The sequence below is a fragment of the Megalops cyprinoides genome, chromosome 14, assembly GCF_013368585.1.
Source record: "Megalops cyprinoides isolate fMegCyp1 chromosome 14, fMegCyp1.pri, whole genome shotgun sequence".
NCBI classification, from domain to species: Eukaryota; Metazoa; Chordata; class Actinopteri; order Elopiformes; family Megalopidae; genus Megalops; species Megalops cyprinoides.
In genome coordinates this window covers 4,288,616-4,312,092 of record NC_050596.1, presented here as the reverse complement: position 1 = coordinate 4,312,092, position 23,477 = coordinate 4,288,616, and the positions used below count along the sequence as shown (strand labels likewise).

Genomic DNA, 23,477 nt, shown 5'->3' with positions numbered 1-23,477 from the left:
CAATGTCAGTGTTCTATACATCTGTGCTATACAAATAAAGGATGTTATAATGTTCAATTCTTAAGTTGGTGTTTCAAGGTCGGGTTATTTTGGGCAATTCCTTTCCTCTCTTTAAGGAAAACAATACAAAAACAAAAACTTTTACCCAGACCCCAACTCCTTTCCCACCCATCACAGACTGAAAAACGGCTAACACGAAGCACTGAAGCTCCCAGCTCCGATGGGTAAACACAGCACAACTCAACAACACAGGAGATTCATCAAGGGTTTGTGGCCACGGTCGTGTTCTTCATGCCTGCACGGAAGTGGAAACCTTACAAAGTCACAAGACACAGTCCAAGTACATTTGCATATAACACCCTTTTGCTATAATAAATCTTCACTTCTGAATAGCTCGTAAAATAAAACTCAGGTTTGTATATCCGCGTTTATGAGTCTCTGACAGAAACGGTGGACTCGCATGTAAACAGCTTGAGAAATTGAGTCTGTACATCTGAGGAGAAGGCAAACGGTCAACGACGCTCGTTTAATGTGCAGGACGAAGGTCACTGTGGAGGGAGAATGAGGTGAAACGAACACAAAAATGAAAGGATGCATATTATTCAAAGGCGAAAAACCAAACTGAAAAGAGGGATCTTCATTCAACATAGCACCCTGGAAGCTTGCCGAGAGAAACGCTTTGATCGAAGGACACGGTAAGGCAAAACACCTTGTACTGTAGTCATATTTGCATTGTGATGCTTGCTACAAATAACATTATTTATTCTATAATTTAATTTTTTTACATTAAATTACACTGAATGAACACAGAGGAGCAGTTTTAAGACACTGGGGTAAAAATCTTTTTTAAGTGCAAATATTCACACATCTTGTTCACAGCAAGTGAACACTGAACAAAGGACAGAGAAAAAGAACTCATTAAATTAAATGAATATACGAAATATGTGATACATGAGTGTGATACATCATTCCAATATCGATATGGAATCACACGACATTTCAAAAAAGGCAATGGCAATGACAACACTGTGACCTTGTTCTACTATAAAACGCACACATTTTTTTTTTTTAACCACTTTACATCTCTGGATCGTTGCGTGAGTGTCTTTACTATTTGGCAATGACATGGGAGAAGGCTGAGATTCAGCTTTTTTTCTGTTTGTTTCTGTGTTGGATGCGATGAAGAGAGTTCCTGTAGCCCTATGGACCAACATATAAAAAGGTAAAGGGAAGGAGGTGGGTGTCGTGCCGTTAGATGTTAGAACTGCGGCGCCCCCTGGTGGCTCCCAGGGAGGCGCGCAGGCGGGGGTCCCTGGCCTTGTAATGCTCGTTGAAATCCAGACGGAAGCTGAGGAACTGCAGGCTCTCGTCTGAGCTGGTCATGAGCAGCACCAGGAACTGCTGGACGATTCCCTGTGAGACGGGACACACAGAGGAGGACAGAGACAGACAAAGAGGGAGACAGGGAATCTGACTGATTAACTTGGACAGTAGTGCAGAACACTGGTTAATATATTGTACTTGTGACTAGACGGTCATCAGCACAGCATGTATTCTAATTCCGGTACATCGGCTACAACAGCTGTGCCACAAAACAAAATTATCACTGTGTGTAGACTTGCCTGTCATTCACTTAATCGTCACAGAGCACTTCACATAATTCTGTGGGGTCTATTGTATTTTCAACTAAATTTTTAGTCAGCTGTGTGATATTAAACAGTGCTACAATACTGAAATCCACAAAGATAGCCAGCTGCTCTGCATTAGTGGAGGTAGACTGGCCTGGGTTGACATGTACCTGGTAGAAGTGTGTCAGTATTCTCAGCTGGGAACGCATTTTTGGTATAGTTTCTTGGAACTCCTGAACTCTTTTCTTCTCCTCTGCCTCCTGGGCAGCGGTCACCCCCCACTCACCCTGAAACACAGAGACACAACTTGTCACCTTCCACCTGCACTGAAACCCAAACACACGCGTAAACACGCACACGCACACGCACACGCACACACACACACACACACACACACACACACACACACACACACACACACACACACACACACACAGATACACACACACGTGAGTCCCATCACTCTGAAACAGCTGCAGCTGTTCAGCCAGCACGTCCTGTGCCAGCAATAAAATAGCCTTTATGTCCTGAAAGCCTTTTTAAAGGAAGTTTTCATCAATTCTTTACAGGCCTTTAAAAAGACATTGGCAGAGAGCAAGGCCGTGTTTGTTTTTAAAACACTTTAAGCTGTACCTCCTCACGTTCAGATCGATGGCCTTCAGCTAATGGCCGCACTCCAGACTGTGTCACTCGAGATGAGTAAAAATAAGTCACTTGTCCGGCAGCTCCAACCGCGTACCCAGATGACCTCCCAAGCAGACGAGTCTACGGCAGTATAGTGCCGTGCAAATGTAACGCAATGTCATGTAATGCATGTAGTCCAGTACAACACAGTGCAGTTCTCTCGTAATACATATAGTCCAGGGCAGTGTGACGCAGCGAGTGGCAGCCTTGCGTACCTCGGCCTCACGCTGCCTCTTCTTGTCCTCAAACTGCAGTCTGAGCTGCAGCTCCTCCAGGCCTGAGCGGTACAGGGCGTCCTGCGCGTTCTGGAACTCAATGATCTGGTCAAAGATGGCCCTCAGCTGGTTGAGCAGGGACTGGGGAAGGGGAGAGGGGAGAGAGAGTTCACAATCATCTTGCCTGCAGTGTGAATCAGTGAGCCAGAGTGACGGTGAGTGTGTGTCCTACCCTGTTGTTGGTGTCCAGCAGGCAGCGTGAGATGATGGTATCCAGGAAGACCTCATGGGCAGCGATGATGTGGTCCAGGTCCTGGGCCTGCTGGACCTTATTCCACAGCTCATCCCAGGAGCACTCCAGAACCTGTACACACACACACACACACAGCACATCTACCACTGTGCTCACAGACACAGCAAGCATTCCAGAACCCACACACACACACACAAACACACACACACAGCACATCTACCACTGTGCTCACAGACACAGCAAGCACTCCAGAACCTGCACACACACAGAGAGCACATCTACTACTGTCACAGACACAGCAAGCATTCCAGAACCTACACACACACAGCAAAAGCATGTCTACTAACAGAATCAAACACACACAAGCACACACAACATACACACACGCATGCACCACTGCTCCAGACACACCAAGACTAGTCAGACCAGACACCATGAGTCAGGGTCATAACAATCTGTATCATCACCCACAATACCACTGCACTGCTACAAATAATGTGGCCTGACAACTAAAGCAGCACACTTCAAATGGACATACAACAGCGCTCTGCTGCTGCTGCCATGGCAACCCACAGGCCTACCTCGAAGGTGATGTAATACTGCATCTGGTGTATGAAGTGGACCATCTCAGAGGCCAGGATGTGACACTGATGGAGCACGCCTGACAGCTCTGCAAAGCAAGTGTGGGACAGGAAAAAGCAGACCCCAGATCAGCCGAAGAGACTCTCCCAGGACACAGGCTCTTTTCTACTCCTAGTTTTACATTACACAATCAAAGAAAAGACACTGAAGCAAAAAAACTCATCAATTTAAATATTTTCTTTATTCTTCTTTCACATCAGGAAACCATGCATGGGTGATCTTCAGAAAGACTGAATCTGCTCATTTAATTTAGAAGGATATACTTCTGCTCTGGAAGTCGCTCCAAATAAGAGCATCTGCTAAATGAAGGTAATGTAATGGAATGTAATGTAATTTGCTAGACAGGCATCTGTTATGAACAGTGTTCACACATCAATCATTAACACTGACCCCTCCTCCAAACCTCATATCTCAGAGATGTAGATGCACTTGCCATCTACTGGTGACCCCAGTGAACTGCAGGGACTCCTGGGGAAGTACTCACCCGGCATGCCTTTGAGCAGCTTGGCATTGCACATCTGGCCCTTCCAGATGTCTGTGAGGATGTACTCCATGCGCTTTGCCCGCCACAGGAAGTTGAACACCCTCAGGTAGTGGCTCATGCACTCCCGCGTGAACACCTGCAGTGGGCAGACACAACACACGCTTCCTGTGGTCACTCGCTACTCAAAGCACAGCTCCGTGGAGCTCATATGCGAGGAGCATGAGGACAGGCACATGGAAACATGTGCTCTCTGCAGCCAAGGCAGATAAAAACACCACACTGTCCACAATCATTGTTCATGATTCACACTTAATTAAGGCTCACATTGTAACTTCTCCTCAGCTTTTTCAGTTAAATGTATCAGAAATCAATCTTGCACCAACAATGACCTGCCATGCTAAAATTACAACTTGAGTACAATTCAGAATCGATAAATCTTTTTGGACAGTGATCGTACAAACATTAATAAGAAGCTGCAGCTTCTGCCCCAGCCCTGCTGGACCGCAGCTGAGTACCTCTGATGGGGTGTGATACAGACAAGCCCATTAAGGAGGCCTTTCTGGTGGCGTTTCAGCCTGGTCCTCTGCTAATAATAAACTGACCGCAGCGGAGAATGTGGCCAGACAAAGAGGGTTTCCGAGCCCTGGGACGCTTGGCGCAAACTGTGCTGTGGGTGAGTGCCATTACCGTGGCGATGGGCCCATCCACGTGGTAGTCCAGGCTGAAGACGTCCCAGCCCGTGTCCCCCGGAGACACCTGGAATGGGACAGGACTGATAAGCTCGGAAGGAGCACGCTGTCAACTGCGTAAATGAAAGTGCATTACATTTCAATGTGTACATAAGCCTATTATAATACAGATGACACACAAAAATAGTACGGTACAATAAGCATTAGTTACCCCTCAATGCCTTAAAATCAGTTACAGTTATCTACAAAATCAGTTATCTACAATATTTTCCATTAAGATCTTACATTCTGAGAATGATACAGGTTTGTACCTCAATGTGAATGTACACTCAGTGACCACTTTATTAGGGCCACCTCTCTAATACTGGGTAGGACCCCCCCCCTCCTTTGCCCCCAGAATGGCCTGAATTCTTCATGACATGGATTCAACAAGGTGCCGGAAACATTCCTTAGAGATCCTGCTCCGTGCTGACATAACAGCAGCATGCAGTTGCTGCAGATTTGTCGGCTGCACATTCATGCTGTGAATGTCCTGTTCCACCACATCCCAAAGATGCATTATTGGATTGAGATCTGGTGACTGCGGAGGCCGTTGGAGTACACTGAACTCATTGTCATGTTCTCGGAACCAGTCTGAGATGACGTGTGCTTTGTGGCATGGCACGTTATCCTGCTGGAAGTAGCCATTAGAAGATGGGTAGACCGTAGTCATAAAGGGATGCACATGGTCAGCAACAATACTCAGGTAGGCTGTGGCATTTAAACGATGCTCAGTTGGTATTAAGGTGCCTAATGTGTGCCAAGAAAATGTTCCCCACATCATTACACCACCATCTCCAGCCTTAACCATTGACACAAGGCAGGACGGATCCATGGATTCATGTTGTTTACACCAAATTCTGACCCTAACACCTGCATGTCGCAGCAGAAATCGAGACTTGTCAGACCAGATGATGTTTGTCCAATCGTCTACTGACCAGTTTAGGTGAGCCTGTGCCCACTGTAGCCTCAGTTTCCTGTTCTTAGCTGACAGGAGTGGTACCCAGAGGGGACTTCTGCTGCTGTAGCCCACCCACCTCAATGTTCGACGTGATGTATGTTCAGAAATGCTTTTCGGCATAGCGCTGTTGTAACGTGTGGTTATTTGGGTTACTGTTGCCTTTCTGTCAGCTTGGACCAGTCTGGCCATTCTCCTCTGACCTCTGTCATTAATAAGGCGTTTTCGGCCACAGAACTGCCGCTCACTGGATGTTTTTTGTTTTTTTCGCACCATTTTCTATACACTCTAGATACTGTTGAGCATGAAAATCCCAGGAGATCAGCAGTTTCTGAGATACTCAAACCACCCCATCTGGCACCATCAACCCACGGTCAAAGTCATTTAAATCAGATTTCCTACCCATTCCGATGTTTGGTCTGAACAGCAACTGAACCTCTTGACTATGTCTTCGTGATTTTATACATTGAGCTGCCGCCAGATGATTGGCTGATTAGATATTTGCATCAACGAGCAGGTGTACAGGTGTACCTAATAAAGTGGTCACTGAGTGTACCTTATCTGTACTCATGTATGGTATATTCAATAAAAAACCATAAGCAGTGTACAACAGTATTAGAGGCCCTGGTGGGCGCACTGGGCGAAGGGGCAGGGATTGTACCTCCAGCAGCCGAACGTCCAGCCTCTTCAGGATCTCAGGGCTGTCGAACTGGGCATTGGTGGCCCTCACTGCTGTCTCCAGGATACCCGTCAGGTTGTGCTGGTACAGCGTGGTGGCTGGGCGTGCCAGCTCCGGCCTGAGCAGGGGACACGGCAAGGAGACGGTTTTGGGGAAGAAGGTGACATGCACTTACACCAAGGCCAGTATACAGAACCCACAAAGAAAACATATTGAAGCAAAAAACCCCCCATCAATTTAAATGTTTTCCTTATTATTCGCTCGCATCAGGAAACCATGCATCTGTGACCCTTCAGAAAGACTGAATCTGGAGGTGAGATGGAGCTGCTGTCAGTATCTCAGTATGACGTACAGTGGGAGGCCATTTCACTTATTTCAGAGAGCCAGGTGGAGATCAGAAGGGACAGCAGGTTTGACAGGCCATTCCCTGCGGTTTCTATAAAGGTCCCCAAGAGCCCTGTCGTGAGCGTCTGGACGAGGTGAGCAGTGTGCTGCAGTGACGAGCCGCTTTACTGTCACTTTCTCGAGAGGTTATGAACACGCGTCTGTAATGCATGTTGGGTAACCTACCACTGTGAATACCTCCTGTAAACAGTATCTTATCCCAGAATCCTTTTTCTCACACGAGCAGGGTTTGGCATCTTTGTAAAACATAGGTTATTAAAGAGACCTTGGTGAAACGGACACACGCTGTTAAGAAAGTTACAGTAATTCCATCTTGCTTTGGAAGTGCAGGCACTAAACTCCATAGGTAGGCTATTCCAATTTGAGCGCAGGCCAAAGATCAGCTCTAAATGTCTTCATTTTAAGAGTAACTTGAATATAAATTCAAATAAGTCATACTAGAAGTTCACATGAATCATCCTTTTTTTTTTAGAAAGGTTATTTGGTGGTATATTAAGAGAGTAATCTAGGCCACCATACGACAATGTCTACCAAATGCCTAGCTGCACTACCTTAAAGCCCCCATCGGGGGGCAGCACTCACTTGAGCAGGTCCATCAGGTGTCGGATGAAGTCCCCCTGGCCCAGAAGCAGGTAACGCCTCATGGCCTGCATGTGCTCCAGCAGCAGGTAGTTCCGGTTCAGGACGTCCAGAAGGTACTTGCTGGTCTCGAAGTATGCCGCGTCGATCTTCCCCTGGAATGCCCCCTCCAAGTCGGTGAACAGCTCCGCGGCTGCTGGAGGCCATGGTAAAAATAAATGAGGGGGCTTTGTTGTGTGCCCTCCCCACCCAGCTCAAGGCTAACGAGCGGTAATAGCCTCCGGCCCTGATGCCATATCGACTGCCATTGAGCACAGAGCCCAGAGTAAATACAGGCCCAATCAATACACACTGAGTACTGATGTGGGGGGGTGCACAGCCACTTTTACCAAAACAGATCAATAAAGGCCCCCCCATTAAACATTAAGCGTTGCTGTTAAACATTCTCAAATACAGTGTATGTTTGTTTGATCTCTTGATGATGATCTAGTTGATTTATTTTTGGTTTGCTTTATGTTATATTTCATAATATTATTACATTATTGATTGGTTTTCATTTGATTCTTACCTGTGGAGCATGTGCTTGTTACTTACTTCAGGTAAGGCCAGAGGGCTGAAGTACAAAATCTTCATTTACAGTGACTTGCGACTGTACTTGTAATTGAAACTCAAAGCATACTGTACAGACTTGACAGGCAGGTAGACAGTTACCCAGGCTATGGGGGTGTGTTCAGGAGGAGGAAACATACCGTCTCTGGGAGAGTCTGTAGACTTGGATGCAGGGGTGATTTTCCCAGGTGGAGTTCGGTCATGGCATACTTGATGCAGGAAGTTGATAGACTTTCCAATGAGCAGGACCTGGCATGGGAGAGAGGGGGATTAAGCTGAGGATGACAGACTACTACACTCTACCTTACTGAAGACAGGGGAGACCACCACTCTCAACCTTACTAAGGACCACAGAGACCATCACACTCAACTTTACTGAAGGCCAGAGAGACCACCAGACTCAGCCTCACTGAAAACCAGAGACCACCACGCTCAGAACCTTACTGAGGAGAGTAAGGTTACTAAAAGGGTAAACCACTTCTCACAACCTTATCATTACACTTTCAAATGTACAGCACGCTTTTGAATGGAAGCTTCGTTCCAAGACAGTGTTTTTAGTAACACGGGATTAATCAATATCCGATCAGTTTGCCACATCTAATGAGTGTCTGTGAAGTGTATTTGATAAATGGAAGTAGAAGAATGGATACAGGAAATAGCCACTGCCGCTAAGGAAGTTCAGAGTGTGATCAGTAACACTACGTGAGCTGTACCTTCCGCGCCTGGTCCATGGTGACGAAGGAGGGTATCATGGATTTCCTCAGACTATACTTATCGTGCCACAGCCTGTCCGTCTTCACCGTGGGGTCCGAGGCAACAAAGAACTGCAAGGACAGGGACACACCACACAGACATTCTCAAGCTGACATTCAATGGTGCTCAGGCTGAGGCCGCACTGCTACAACCTGGACAGCAGCTGGAAAGTCTGAATAATAATCAGAGAAAAAAACATGCAACCCATGCAAGTTATGCTCTCGCTGCTGCAGTCTTTGCCTAAAACTGTACTTTCGCACAATGATGGGTGCAATGATGCATTTCTGTCAGCAGATGGCTGCGCGGAGACAATGTATCCTGATCAGCACTGACCTGCATAACAATCCACCACAGAAACGACCTAGAAATGAACTACAAAAGTACCGCTATCGTAGGTATTAATTATATATAAAGACCATAACAGTTTAAGTGCAGAAGTGCAAAGAGTCCCAGAGCTGAAATGTATATCAACTTGAAAGACTCATAAATACAGCTTAATTAGGCAGTAAGTCGGTGAAGGAGAGGTAGTGTGTGTGTGTGTGTGTGTGTGTGTGTGTGTGGATGCTGGGACAGTCGTAATGGAAGCCCAGTGCCCCATGTTGACAGAGGCTACAACTCTTCTCAGCTCTCCGCACTTACGCGGGTGTCCGGTGGGGACGAGGGGGTGAGGACGCCTTAACTAAGAGGGCCTATTCTGAGTGGGAGGGGGACAGGGAGATTGATGCGGGACGGGGGAGAGCGGAGGAGAGGAGACATTGCTGTTTCCCATTACCGTGCTCTCATCGCTCTTAATCAGGTGGACCTCCATGTCGAGCTCTCATCTTCCCCACTCTAGAGCTGTGTCTAACACGGCCTCCTGAGCAAAGCAGAGCTGTGTCTGACACAGTGTCCTGAGCGCAGTAGAGCTGTGTCTGACCCAGTGCCCTGTCTAATGCTTCAGACTAGGGTTATTTTGAGGGAATTGCGGGATTATGGCTAAAGCAGCCAGCAAAGACTAACCTGTACACCATTCCCGAGTAAAAAAAAAAAGCAGTTTGGAATGAGCCCTGCACGTGTGGGCTCCTTCTTGAGCTTATTTCTGGATCACTACTGACATTCATCATTGGCCCCCTTCACTCGCACCCCAGTGAGTGGCCTGCTCACCTCGTGGTAGGTGTCCTCAAGCTCGCCATCGTAGATCCAGCGGTACAGGAAGTTGAGGATGGGGTGTGACACCAGGCTGAGGATGTGCTGGACCAGCGCGCGCATGTATGGGTCTCCGGTCTTCCCGTAGGCGTGCACAGCGGACGCCAGCTCGCCCCCTTTTCGCCCTGTTATAACCAGGCACACACACTGAGACTGCCTGCTCTGACCTTCAACACCCCTCTGTACATTTCTGTTACTTAGTTCTATACATCACAGTTTAGAATTTTGGTTAGCATATCGATTTGATGTGGTACTTATCTGTATAGGTGTAGCTAACCCGCAAATGCCCCCTTTTTGTTATTGGTCATTGACCTATTGTTAGTTAAAATGGCTGCCAGGCAGCAGGTGTAGAGGGAACTAGTGTGCCAACTCACAAAATATGTGCAATCTCACCGATAAACAGGACAAATGCATTTTGGACCTCTGGTTTTTACTGAAATGTGCACACACTCCCAGCCGCACTAGCAATCAGCATTTCAATGTTAGCAAACAGAATCCCACTATTACAAGGAAGATCTGAGCCTGAAGGATAATGATATATCACAGAAACGGGGTCAAACCCAGGGATGCTGACACAGGCATGGAGATGAGAGCGCCCACCAATGGGACGGCTTGCTGTGTGCAGCAGCAGCGCTGACCTTGGCAGTAGTCCACGAGCGCCGCCAGGGTTTTGAGCCGCACTTTGGGGTCATAGGTCCAGACGAGGAGGCGCCGCAGCGTGAGGGTGCTCTCCGCCCCCACGTTCACACCCTGGTCATCCTCGACCTGCAGCTGGGGCGACACACAGGAATGCTGGTTACTAAACAGAGATGGGTGTAGCTGTAGTCAGGTCTCTGGACTCTACACTGAAGGGTCATAGGCTCAAATCCGAGGTGGGCAAATGCTGTTCACAGTATACAACAAGGGTACATGTTCACCCAGGTTTATTTATAACGATTTTTAGCGGTTTTAGGGATCAAGGTAAATAATTACAGATGACAATAAAAGTGAAAGCTCTCACTTCAGGTTCATCAACACCTTTGCCCTTTGCTTTAAAGCTTTGGACTGAACAGAGCACCATAGCAGGACAGGGTTAAAAACCCCCGCATTATGGCTTTAGAGGGATATGAGTGATGATAGATGTCTTCATTGCACAATACAGGTAAATGCATGTCAGAAACAAGCAGGCAGAAGCAGAGCGAGTATGCTAATGCTGCACTTACCTGGGAGTGCAGCACAGACAGTAGCCTGTAGTACTCCTTCAGCTCCTGGTGGAGCGACGCGCAGAAGCTCTGGGGAGGAGAGAGCAGTGTTAGAACGGGTTTGTGGCTGTGGCTCCGCCCCCAGGGGGCGGGATCTCGCAGGGACTCAGAGCCCTGCCGTCTTCGTCGCTCACCTGGCCCACGAGGCCAAAGGCGCGGTCCAGGCTCCGGGAGTCCGTGTACCTCCTCACTTTGTTGTGGAGCCAGCCCAGCTCCGCAAGCCTACTGCTTGTGTCCCTCAGGGACTTGGACAGGGGCGCCTGGGGGGTAAACACACACACATTAATACACAAAGCCACACCAAAATACACTGCATTCCTCAGTCTTCCTCTGTATGCCCAAGGAAGGCAGCGATCCTTGCTGCAATTTAGCAGACATCTTGCTGCAGGAATAAGGACACATACACACTGTTGTAACAATTTCATTACAAGGTGAACTCATACAATGGTTGACAATGGATGCTAGGTCATATTTATATAGCAAGTTCCTTTCATTACCCAGCACCTGTGGAACTCTATAGGTGTAGGCTGACGCTTTCTTATAATTGGAGCCTTAGTTATGAAGAGCAAAGAGGGAGGAAAATTCCCACACTGCTGCAGTTTCAGGGGCCTCCTCTATGAAAGCTAAAATTGAAAGAACTTAATAATATTGCTGAGTGTTAGCTAACAACACATGTCATTTAGATACTGAATCTTTCAAAAAAATATACATGATGCAGGAGAAGAGATCGTCAGAATTTTCTAAACAGCGCAAATCTCTACATTACATACATCAGAAGCATACAAGCTGGTTTAACAGTGCTGAAACAGAATGTGTGATTTTTGGTGTTAATGAAGACCGGCGACAACCATGAATTTCCCTAAGTGTGAAGAGAACCACCAGGGAGCTGATGAGCAAGGCAACGCTTATGAGAAACAGAATATTCATCTTCAGGTTTAGACAAGAGAAGATGTGATTTGTGGTACAATAAAGACAGAAAATGCTGTCCAGCTTAGGTGAATATCTTAGATACTGGCTTAAGATCAAAGCCACCTGCTCAATCTCTCTTCCATGCAAACCGCAACAAAGATGTTTCAAGAACAGCCAAACTGAAATACTGTAATGTATCTCATGGATAAACCAATTTTACAACTGTTTACAGGAGACAGCCTATGAGCAGCAGCCATCCACATACCAATAAAAGGGGACAGTTACAACAAGTGCACATTTCAAACAATGCTGACTTCATGGACTTCAGGAAAATACAGATTAAGGTCAGATCACCACCACTACAGCTAAAACCAACCCCTCAACACTACAGATAATCTCTATTGTCCCCCCACCCAAACTAAATTATGAATAATAACTACATGGAAACATTTAAATTCAAGAGGGGGGTCATTAACTGTAATATGGCAATGCTTGTTAAAATGTTTATAACATGAGAGGAATGATGACATAGAAGTATATAAATTAGTGCACAGAATTATGCCTACTTTTCTGTAGTCAGATATGGCAGTACAATACTACCTTCTGGTAAACAGCAGCAGCACATACCCAACAGCCTCGACTCACATTAGCTGCATCGAGTCTCCCTGGTGTTCAAGGACACGCTATCTCAGTGAGAGCGATTTAAAAATAAACCATCTGGCTGACAACTGACTGACGACTGTATCCCTTCACAGGGCTTTTTTCTTCTTCTAAACACAAAACAAAGTCATAAAAGAGCCATTATGCCACTTAATGGAGCATTCGTTTGAAAGCACTTTTGGATGCCTTGAAGGAAAAAAATAGGTGGCACCCCGAAGACAGTGGCAGCCAACAGTTTTTTATCCTTATTTTCCCCTCCAATGACAGCAACCTTGTGTCCCCCAGCCCCTCCCCCTCACTTATGAAGTGGGTGTTTCATTAGCGATGACCCATTTCCTGCTCTTTGGGTAATTATCCGTGGACACAACAGTGTAAAATAAAACCAAAGTTTTAAAGACGACACACGAATTGAATCCGGTCCCACCTGCCCGTGTTAAAAGACTGCCTGTCACAGCACAGCTCTGCCCAGGTGAATTAAAGAGTAGTTACTCACTTATTTTTAATGCTTTTTCTCTCTACAGAACCCTTTTTGTAATTGGCACTTGCACATTAGGCTCTTTACACTGTGACAACATCTGCCACCGTGTAGGAATTCTGAAGTGACATGAACTCAGTCCTCTGACACACTTGCACACAAGCCAATGGCTATCTAAAAGCCCCACAGTGCACCACAGCAGAGCAGGCGCCGATAGGAGGAAGGGCGCTACCCCGGTGATGTCACCCAAGTGGCTCAGGAGGCGCCTGAGAGGGGGGACCCACCCACCCTCTCTGCCAGAACCAAGCCAGTTCATTCCGCTGATGTGGGCGCCCCTTCAGCGGCAGCAAACGACACGGCAGGTTTTGAACCCGAGCCGTGTGACCTACTTCAGCTCCAGTGTATCGGCCCCAGACTGTTTCTTAAGGTTCAGACCTGCAACCCTATGGTCATGAGGCGAGTTTGACATTCAACGTTTTATTGAAAACGTCCTGCACGACCCATATGGTGAATGCTCACCGTTAATAATACACATTACTGTCACATACATCAAACATATCCAAATGTGGAATATACTATATTCTCACACTGACACCAAAGAAATAAGGTTTGCTGGTCCTGAAAACAGAAGAAAAGGTATTTTCCTGAATTCCTGAAAGAAAATAATCTAAAAGATTAAATCTGTAATCTAAACAAAATGTTTGATTTGGTCATTCTGGCAAGAATGCCAAAAATAACTTTCTGCACTGACACACCATTGGAAACTGGGTACCCGTAGTGTTATGCAAAACAAGACTGAGTGACGAGTCTGTCCGCTGTTGTTGAATGAGGCCCATGGCTTGCTAAGTGCAGATTTAACTGCAGAGCAAGGACAGACCTGTCCATTACCACTGACCGTGTGTTCCAACTTCCTCACAAGAGCTCCAATATTGTTGCAAACAGCCCATATGTAGCGGGATCACGATCTAAATATATAACAAGTGTAAGATATATGGATTGAGGTCGGAAGGACGCCTCCTGTCCCTCGATACGGGATGTCGAAAAAGAGCCATCAGAGTGGAGGCCAGACAGAGTGCTTATTGATTCACTGCTTTTAGACATATCATCAGCTTTGTCTCCGTCAGCCATGAAAACCCTGAAAAACAGTCTGAGGAGAAACCAGCCAGCCTCTACAGCCAGGCTACTCCAGATCTCACTGCACTGACACATAATGAAAATGAGAGAAAATGGTAAAATGAATTAGAACAGATGAATTGGAACAGTGCAATGTGTTGAGACAGGGTTATCCGCTCTGGTTCTCTGAGGCTGACTACAGGCTTTACATCAGAATACAGTTAAGAATAATTGGGCAATGAGGCTGCATTGTGGTACTGGGGATAAATAGCCTGTAAGCCAGAAAAGTTTTATTTTCACATGGCTTCATACTTTACACTTTATTTGGCATGCAAATGAAGCACATAAAATTGCCCTAGAAGCACCAAGTGAGAAACGAGTGGATCCTCGATTTCCAAATCCGTGCAGGAAGTTAATATTTTTTATCTAAATACAATCCTGATGTATGTTTAGGTGGCCATCTTGGACCATTTAATTCATTTATGCTTTTATGAGGATGATGCTATTTTATCAGATTTCAGCCGAAACAGACAGTGATCACTTCAACATGGCTGCTCTCACTATTCTCACTATTCAAATGTGAAATGCACTGTAGACTACAGTAGAAATGATCATGAAACCAGATTCATATGAACTTGCCTTATTACTTAATAAAAAAGAGGGCCTTTCACTGTTTCCTGCTTAAGCAAAGGAAACGTGAGTGCATTTACAAAAGAGCAGCTGAATCCTATAAAGGACTTTGGTCCTTTATGCGTATAGGACAGAACTTGGACTTGGCTTTTAACAGAGGGTTGTTGGGCCCATTCTCAGGTGAGAGGACACTACCACTCAATCCTTGAGAAAGATACTTAATTATCCAGCTGTTAAGCTAAAAGAAGAGCATGCTCAAGGAAAGATTTGTAAGCCTCCCTGTATGAGGACAGCTGCCAATGAAATAAACAAGACCCCACTCTTCAATCTACCACAAAAGAAGGCCCATTTACCTGGGCTTCTCCCACCTGCAAGGGAAAATGGCTAACACATCATCCAAGACAGAAGCTTGGACTGAAAGGATGAATGAATGGATGGATGGATGGATAAATGAATAAATGAACGAATGAGTGGGTAGATGAATGAATGAATGATTGGATGAATGAACAAACTCACCTTTTCGTCAATTTTGTAGCAGTTTGCCTGGTTACACATTTTAATAAACTTGCCATCAATTCCTTGGAAGACGTACAGAATATCTCTGACAAGTGCAGCTTCGCTGATTTCTGCTGTGCAAGGAAAAAATAGGAAAAAATTAAAATATTAACAGCGCAGGTGTGGGAACTGTTCAGGGGTGTCAAATATGCATCACGTAGCCTAGCAGCACATGTCATTCACAATATGACAGTTCCTTCCCTCTATGAATAATAACCACTTAAAATTCTGAATAAGCTACAAAACCCAGAGAAACTGCTTACAACCAGAGAACTCAAACTGGACACAGAGTCTATTCAGACCACTTCCAAATGGAAAAAAAACACAATATTCAAGGCAGATATACATACAACTGGAAATACATTTATACCTTAATAAACTATCAACTGTAGTGTTTAAAAAGTGGCACCTGCCCACTGAATGACATTTATACAACTTACACAAAAAAACCTCTTTTGTACTAATTTTAGCCAAATGAAGCATGACTCTTGTCCACAAATCAAATGTCTAGCGTTTCAATGTGAAGCTACACAAGAACTGGGTAAGTGTGGAGGATCATGGGTTCAGAAATTCAGCACTTAAAGCTTAGGTGTTTTGGTTGACTAGTTGAACTTGGAGGGTGCAGGTTCGATTCCCACCAAGGGCACTGTGCACACCCTGGTGTGTTTCAGGACGAGAGCTGACTATGTACATGGGTACTATGCAAAAAACACCAGGCTGCCTACAGGAACACACCTCCGCCGTCCCCTTCCCGCCGCTGTCTGTGCGCGGCCCTGGCTGTTGGGCCCGGGGGCATGAGGGGGGCTCGTGAGGTAGGTGCCGAAGCCAAGGGGGAGGCTGTGGGGGGGAGGTTCCAGGCCAGGCGGGAGCCGAGGGGCTGGCGGACAGAGTCCCCCGCTGCTGGGTGCCTGGGGACAAGACACAGCCACACAGCAGCTGAACTAAGCAGCCCTAACACTATCCCAAATCTGTCCACAAAGTGCATGTTTACATACGCATACAGATTATAACACAGTACACTCATTACACTGTGGTTAGAGTGAGACTCCACACATTTGTATATTGAAAACTGAAAGAAATGTCACAAATAAGAAGTGTGATTATGTGATTGTGGAACTCAGCTCTTTTTCACCTGTCATGCCGGTTCATATTTTAGTGTGTGGAAATAATTGTCAGAAGAGACCATTTTGTTTTTTGCTCCTTAAAAAGACGTAAATCATTAATAGGGATGAATCAGAACACATCACCAAAAAACCTTACTTCTGTTTACTGCAAATATATATATACACGTTTTACAGCTTCCAATACATGTAATCTCTCTTGCTCTGTGTGTGTGTGTATGTCTTTGTGAAAGCTCGTGATGAAGACGTGAGTTTGCAATGAGGTGTGAGATTGCAGCAGGGCGTGAGCTGGAGGGCAAGAGTGGAGGGCGGCGGTGTGCTCACCCCGACAGCAGGGACTGGGGCGTGGGCCCGTTCAGGCTGTACACCCCGATGCTGCTGACCCCACTGGTGCCCATGCTGGTGGAGTTGTGGGTGAGGCCCGTGCGCTCCTGGTGGCTGAGGGACAGGCTCTGTGGGCGGGCGCAGTAGAAGGGGGTGGAGTGGGCGTCGCGGGGCAGCGCCTGAGCAAACAGGGCCCCATAGTTGGCAACCTGGGGGCGAGAGGACTATGGGTTCAAACCCCTGGCAGGGGAGATGATGGGCGTGTCCTCAACTGAGGCACATAATCTGCACCGTTTCAGTAAACATTGAGCTCTTTGATTGGACACATGCAGGCTATGGGAGTGGACCTGGTTCAGGATGTCTGCAAGGCATATGATATCAGTATGAGCTCTGCAGAAAGGCTCTGCACGTACATTCATCAGAAGAAACAGACATCCTTTAACATGCAGTACTCATTGTAACATAGGGTCATGGATTGGTGTATAGTGACTGGGAGTAGAACAGTTTGAGTGTGGCGTGATAATGGGGCTCACTGCACTCCTTACCCTGGGTGGTTTTCGTGGGTCTTCACACAGACTGAGCAACAGGTACAAGATGGACCATCTGTGCTTCAGGACACCCTGCTCAGAAAACAACAGCGTTACCGTGGGAGACAGCCCGTGATGGCAGCCTTGGATTAGCTGCCTCTACGTTGTCCACTCAAGTGCCATTTCAGGAGCCAAAAACCAACACATCCAATCAGTGTCCAGATGTAAAGGACACCCAGCTCAAGAGTCCACTCACACTGCTGACTGCGACTGCCACAATCATCTCCATGGACACACATTAAATTCCCGGTTCTGACACACTAGCTGACATAAACCAAGTTCCTTACCATACATAACACTGATTTATCTGGGTTGGTAATGCTGGAGAATCCAAGACAGAGGACAAGGGGACAGACACTTAAGAGATACTTAGAGGAGTTGTACTTAGGAGCAAGATACTTCACTCAGACTGCTTCTGTACATATCAATCGCCATAAAGGGATAGGACATCAACTTTAAGTTATGTGAAATCATCCTTGTTACAGGGATCTGCAGAGCAAGTACATAGCTTGCACTAGTTAACTGAGGGCACTCTCAACCACGAAAGGGATATGTATATATGTTTCACAACCAAGATGCAGGTGAAGCAAATGATGGACATTTGGTTGACACTCCTACTCCTCCTTGGACTAACTGACCTCCTTCCTACAAACCCCTGGAGTAACGTGATACAAGCGTATCCCTTATGTTGCCGTGGCATTCCCACTGACCTGCGTCTGGAGCTTCCTGTGGAGTTCCGAGAACAGGGCCGCATCAGCCTCCCTCCTCTGCTTTAGAACTGTGAAAGGGTTAATGGACATGGGCAAGTTTTAAAATGTGAGCCTTGAGCATCAAGCTCATCATTACACCGCCCCCCCCCCCCAAATTTAACTGATATTCTTTTATACCCATTATTTAAAATCAGATCAATAAGGGCGCCACTAAAGTAGATACATAAATAAAGGGCTCTCCACTAAGGACAACACCATGTACTGTGCAGTGTTTCTGTGCCTGCCTTTCACACAGACCGTGCCTGTTGTATTTGGGCCATTACACTGCAAAGTACAGCTGTGTGTATGTGTGTTTGTGTGTGTGTGGTTAACCTTAATAATAAGCAGAACAAATATGCGACATTCAGTATTACACAGCATGTGACTTTAATGGGGTTCCAGTGTTATCCAATGGCATGCCACACACAAAAAGAAGAATGTTACTGCCATACTATACAACTATTACAGCATTACATGGCAATTTCTTATGTTCAAACCTCACGTAGTATGCTTGACCAAAATGTCGTCCGAGATTACCAACATACTGCATACTGTAAGAGCAAGTCTTCTTTCGAGTTTTTTTTCTCAAAATAATATCTAGATTTCTGAATCTATCAAGCAAGAGGATCAAATAAACCAACCAGCATACATACTACTCTATAGTCATTGCAACAGTAGCCAATAAGAAACAGACCACTAATCTTGAAAAAGATAAACACATTACTTTGGCTACCTGCTCTGTAATAACAATCATCATAAGAAAGAACAAATCTGACAAGTAGCCAAATGTTTTTCAGTTTTGCAGCTGATTTGAACTTTTAGTGTTTATTTGCGTTTGACACTCCAGTTTTCCTAGCGAGTAGAGTTTAGAGAGTTAGAGCTCTGGGATTTAACTGCGAGCTATATGCCCTTCTATTGAGCTTGTTGCATTATCTTTCCACATCAATTGTCCAGGCTCCACTGGACTACTGAAACACAGGCAGCACTGCAGCTAGCAGAGTAGTGTTAGCCACAGCACACTGTTAGCTGGTGGCAGCTAAGGGAGCTGATTGTACCTGAGGAGGTGCTTTGATAAGCCATGAAATTAAAATAGAACACGAGCTGAAGTAGGAACTTGTCCTAAAAAGATGTGCATGGTTGTGACGAGCTCAATAACTAGTGTCAGTTTATCTGACAATATTCCTTTACAACACTGTCCCAACAATTTTCACAGGCTGTTCATAATGTGTTTACTGCTAAATATGGAATTTTATGAGTCAAATCAATTACTTTAAGTCTATACACATAAAAGGCCAAAAAAGCTATAATTGGCTACTCTGAAATTGGCAATCAATTGGTTTCCTAGTGATATTAAAAGAATACTGAAACCAACAGTGAGTGGCTAGTACTTGTTTATTTCTTGGGGGGGGGGATACCAAAATTAAGAGTGTTATGATATCAGGTAAGGGGACTTTACCTGGGTTCGTATGTGCATGAGTGAAAGATGTGTATTCACATGCTGTAGACCAGGACAGAAAGTGTTTCATTTGAAATGGCAAATTTTAGACTACATGGAAACAGGAATAATATGATGGAATACTTGTCCAAGAGGAACATTCTAGACACTGCAGAAGTAGGGCGGATGCTAGTGGACCCTTCTGGCCTGCAGACTCAAAGCTGGTAGTCCCAATCCTAGCATGGCGCTCACTGGGATACTCACGCTCTTTCTTGATCTTTTCAGAGACCAGAAACTCATCCCGTTCAATGGTGGGGGCATAGTTGCTTCCGATGACTCTCACAGCATACTGGAACTGGTGGGCCACTTCAGCTGAAATAGGCAAATTTGTTTCACCATTACATAACAAAAAGTGGTAACAGAGAATACCCCAGGGACACCCAAAACAAAACATAACAAAGAGCATCATAATGACACACAAAACTGCATGAGATCACAGACACATCTATAGTCACCCACAAACAGATTAAAAAAACACCCCATAAACCACACTTTGCAACTATGACTTTTCCATGAATAAAGTTCATTGGTGCAATTTGCCCATCCCTTAAAAAAGAATTGCCTATAGAAATTCCTATTACATCAATATCAACCAAAATCAATGGTACTGCAATCCAAAATTCTGATGTAACTCCCATTTGTAATTTTTTCAATAAACACACAAAACTAATCAATGGCAAATATGCTGAGGGTTATTTGTGGAATGTTGTGTGTATTCATGGTAGGTGAAACTCACAGTTCACTATGTTTCCCCATTAGACTGCACGGGGAAAGGTTAGGGGATACCCAACAAAACTTCATTTGTGCTCCATTACATTTCAATCTGATTTATTGCTCTTTCAGCCATTACAATGTAAGATTACACACACTGTTGTGTGGGATTTTCAACCTGCTGTTTTACTGCATAAATGTATATGATAGAAGATGTTTTTTTATTTGTGCCTTACGAAAATATAAGTCCAGGATCTGCTGATCTCAGTAACTTCTTTCAGGAATATTTATTGCCCTGTACGATGAGCAAGAGGAGTTTTGTGGTCACTCCCGAACCCAATGTCCAATTGATAAATAAGCAGCATATCCCTTGCCACCATGTACCACTAGAACAGAAATTCAGGCAGCACCAGGAGAACTGATTCCAGCAATCACGAAAAGATGTCATCAACTGTAGCTGACCAGCACACACATAGCTAACGAAAGCTGGGTGGCTAATGCTATGGTAGCAATAGCTAGCCAGATAGCTTCGTAACATCGTACGCCCCAAAACGGAGCTAGCTCATCAGTAGCACAATGTTAGCAACCAAGCTAGCAATCGTCGAATGAATGTGTTCACAACACACTGACTTGTATGTTAATCAATTATTAATGTTAATCAAGTGTTAAGCAAGCAAAGTGAAGTGTAAGCCTCCATGTCTCAAACATGACAGCTGCATAAGTTAACGTTAGCTACCCAGCAAGCTTCTATTGGGCAAAGCACTTCATTCATGCATTCGACGCGTGCAAGACTGCTAACCAGCAACCTTCTAAGAAGACTAAATTAGCTAGCACCTTTTCAAAATTGGCCTATTCGGGAACTGATGTAGCAATTCAAGTCTGGGTAGTTATCTGAGGCCTTTGATCAGCCTGGACACATAACCATCAACAATGCCACTGCAGCTACATATAATGCTAAACTATGAGAGTAATACAGCTAACAGCTAGGTATCTAACGTTGGCTAGCTTGTTAGCATGAACTGGGTTGCTGGCTACCTTCACTCTTCCCGATGATCCTGCAACACAAACTTTGCAGAAGGACGTTGGGCGATTTTTGATCCAGGCCCGCCATGGCGCTCAAGTGTCTATTTTAACACTGTACCGGTGTCCAATTCTACCTGCTGCCGTTATTCTTGCCGTGTCTTTCCGCTCTTAGCAACGGCGCCATTTTAATTGAACCCGCCGAAAACGCTCTTTCACTGCGTTGAATTATGGAGGCGTTGCGTCCGATGAAACATAGAGGAACGAATTGAAAATACTTCCCCGTAAAGAACAACGACAGCATCAAGGGTTCCTTGCAACTATAGTTCCTACTATTGTGTAAATTTTTATAATACTTTATTTAAAAAACATTATCCTTGACATTTCTTTATTTACTGTCGAGCGTGTCAACTCCTTTTTTATTATTTAATTCACTGTACCCATCAAAGTGATTTCAACTTCATAGTTTTATGTATTACGTTTAATGTATTATGAGCACAGCAAACCACACTTTATGGTAGTATGGTATATCAGTTAGCAGTGGTATGAAAAAAAAAACAAAAAACATTTATTCAGCTGAAAGACACTTTTTCCAATAGGTTGTGGCCCAAAAACGTTAAACAGAAGAGGCACAGAATGATGGTGCATTGTAGCAACAATTACATATTTACTATATTTAATGCAACCAATAGGTGTTTGACAATATATTGTCCAGTTACAAAAGATCTGTCAGAGAGAAACCATTTCTAAACCACTGCTGGCAAACATCAACTTGCTGTGATGTATGAGGTGTATAGAAAGTATCTGGGACTGCACTTTTTCACATTGAAAAACAATATATGTAATGCTTGCATTGCTCTGGAGCCGCGTGTCTACAGTTCCTTCACTACAAGCATACTATCTCTCTCTCTCTCTCTCATGCTTTCTCTCTCTCTCTCTCTCGCTCTCTCTCACACACACACACACACACAATGCACTCTGTAACAGATAAAGCATGCAAAATCAATTTCACATTCCTGGCTCCATTTCCAATATCTTCTGCAGATCATGAAATCATGGGAAATTCTGTCATTGAATATAAATCCTATGATATACAATTATTCCCCACTACAATCTTGATGTATTTTGTTTTTGCCATTTCAAGAATTAGGATAAGACCCATGTTGTATGAACCTGGTAAATCATGAGTTTCATTTGAATGGTTTAGTGAATACTTGAGAAATTATAAACACAGTCCCAAAAAGTTATCTCCAGCTAACAGGTTTTCATGTTTCCTTGTCATGTCCCCAGCAGTGGATGCCTCCAAACACAGGAACAACAGGCAAAACACCAACATCCCCTAAATGGTCTTTATTTTAGTTTGCAAACAAGTGCATTTGAAGTTTGAAATCGAAGAGTGAAGCTCCATACAATCTAAGAGATAGACTAATTGCCATCAGCTATGTCCACAAAGGCAAAAAGGCTAATATTGGCAAGTAAGAGCAACGTTGCCATAAATCAGAATATTCACAAGATGCCAATCCAGCAGTTAGTAACATCACATTGCATCACACTGTAGTCATGGTACCATGTACAGATGGTCTGTGAAAGCGACATTACAGAATATTATGTTTCACTTAGCAGTTAATTCATCAGAAATGCTTTGGGTCACAAGCATGCTGCTGGCTATGGTTCCATTTCAGATTAAATCACTGCAATTATAACAATGCATAGGTTATAAAAATATACATTGCAAAATTCTGATCAGCATGAAATCAGACCTCTTTCCGTCATATAATAACTAATCATTTAATGAGAGGGGTACAAAGACAGGGTTATCACGTTAGATTCAATCAAGTAAACAGTAAACAACTACATACAGATGACCCTTTTTTAAATCGGCATACTTGGCCATTGTACAAAACAGTAGGCCTAAGCGCAATGTCTGGATAGGTATCAAATAAAGACAAATTCTGTTCCTCCCTTTGTCGCTCACCTGTAGTCACTTATTAAAGTCACAATGCAAACCAACAATAACGTTGGCGACTTTATGTGCTTTGTTGTAATATCTAACGGAGAAGATTCTGCATATATTGGGAATTTCTG

At 44.7% G+C, this 23,477-nt stretch overlaps 1 protein-coding gene across 3 annotated transcripts; it reads right to left on the bottom strand.

Annotated features, from left to right (window-relative positions):
- Positions 1–912: 912 nt before the first annotated feature.
- On the bottom strand, positions 913–21,625 carry tubgcp3 (tubulin, gamma complex associated protein 3). 3 transcript variants are annotated; one of them, XM_036545887.1, is made up of 22 exons: positions 21,408–21,625; positions 19,866–19,973; positions 18,128–18,195; positions 17,376–17,450; positions 16,831–17,039; positions 16,121–16,293; positions 15,347–15,459; positions 11,178–11,303; positions 11,005–11,073; positions 10,441–10,573; positions 9,761–9,927; positions 8,578–8,688; positions 8,005–8,113; positions 7,259–7,451; positions 6,254–6,389; positions 4,594–4,662; positions 3,907–4,042; positions 3,362–3,450; positions 2,760–2,891; positions 2,528–2,668; positions 1,799–1,915; positions 913–1,413 (listed from the first exon to the last, which is right to left on the bottom strand). In XM_036545887.1, the coding sequence occupies exons 1-22, from the start codon at positions 21,481–21,483 to the stop codon at positions 1,252–1,254; spliced, it is 2,712 nt and encodes a 903-aa protein (XP_036401780.1). In that variant the 5' UTR covers positions 21,484–21,625; the 3' UTR covers positions 913–1,251. The 3 variants fall into 3 exon arrangements, with proteins under 3 accessions (XP_036401780.1, XP_036401781.1, XP_036401783.1); XM_036545888.1 differs by having other exon boundaries at positions 7,259–7,448; XM_036545890.1 differs by having other exon boundaries at positions 15,347–15,456.
- Positions 21,626–23,477: the final 1,852 nt, after the last annotated feature.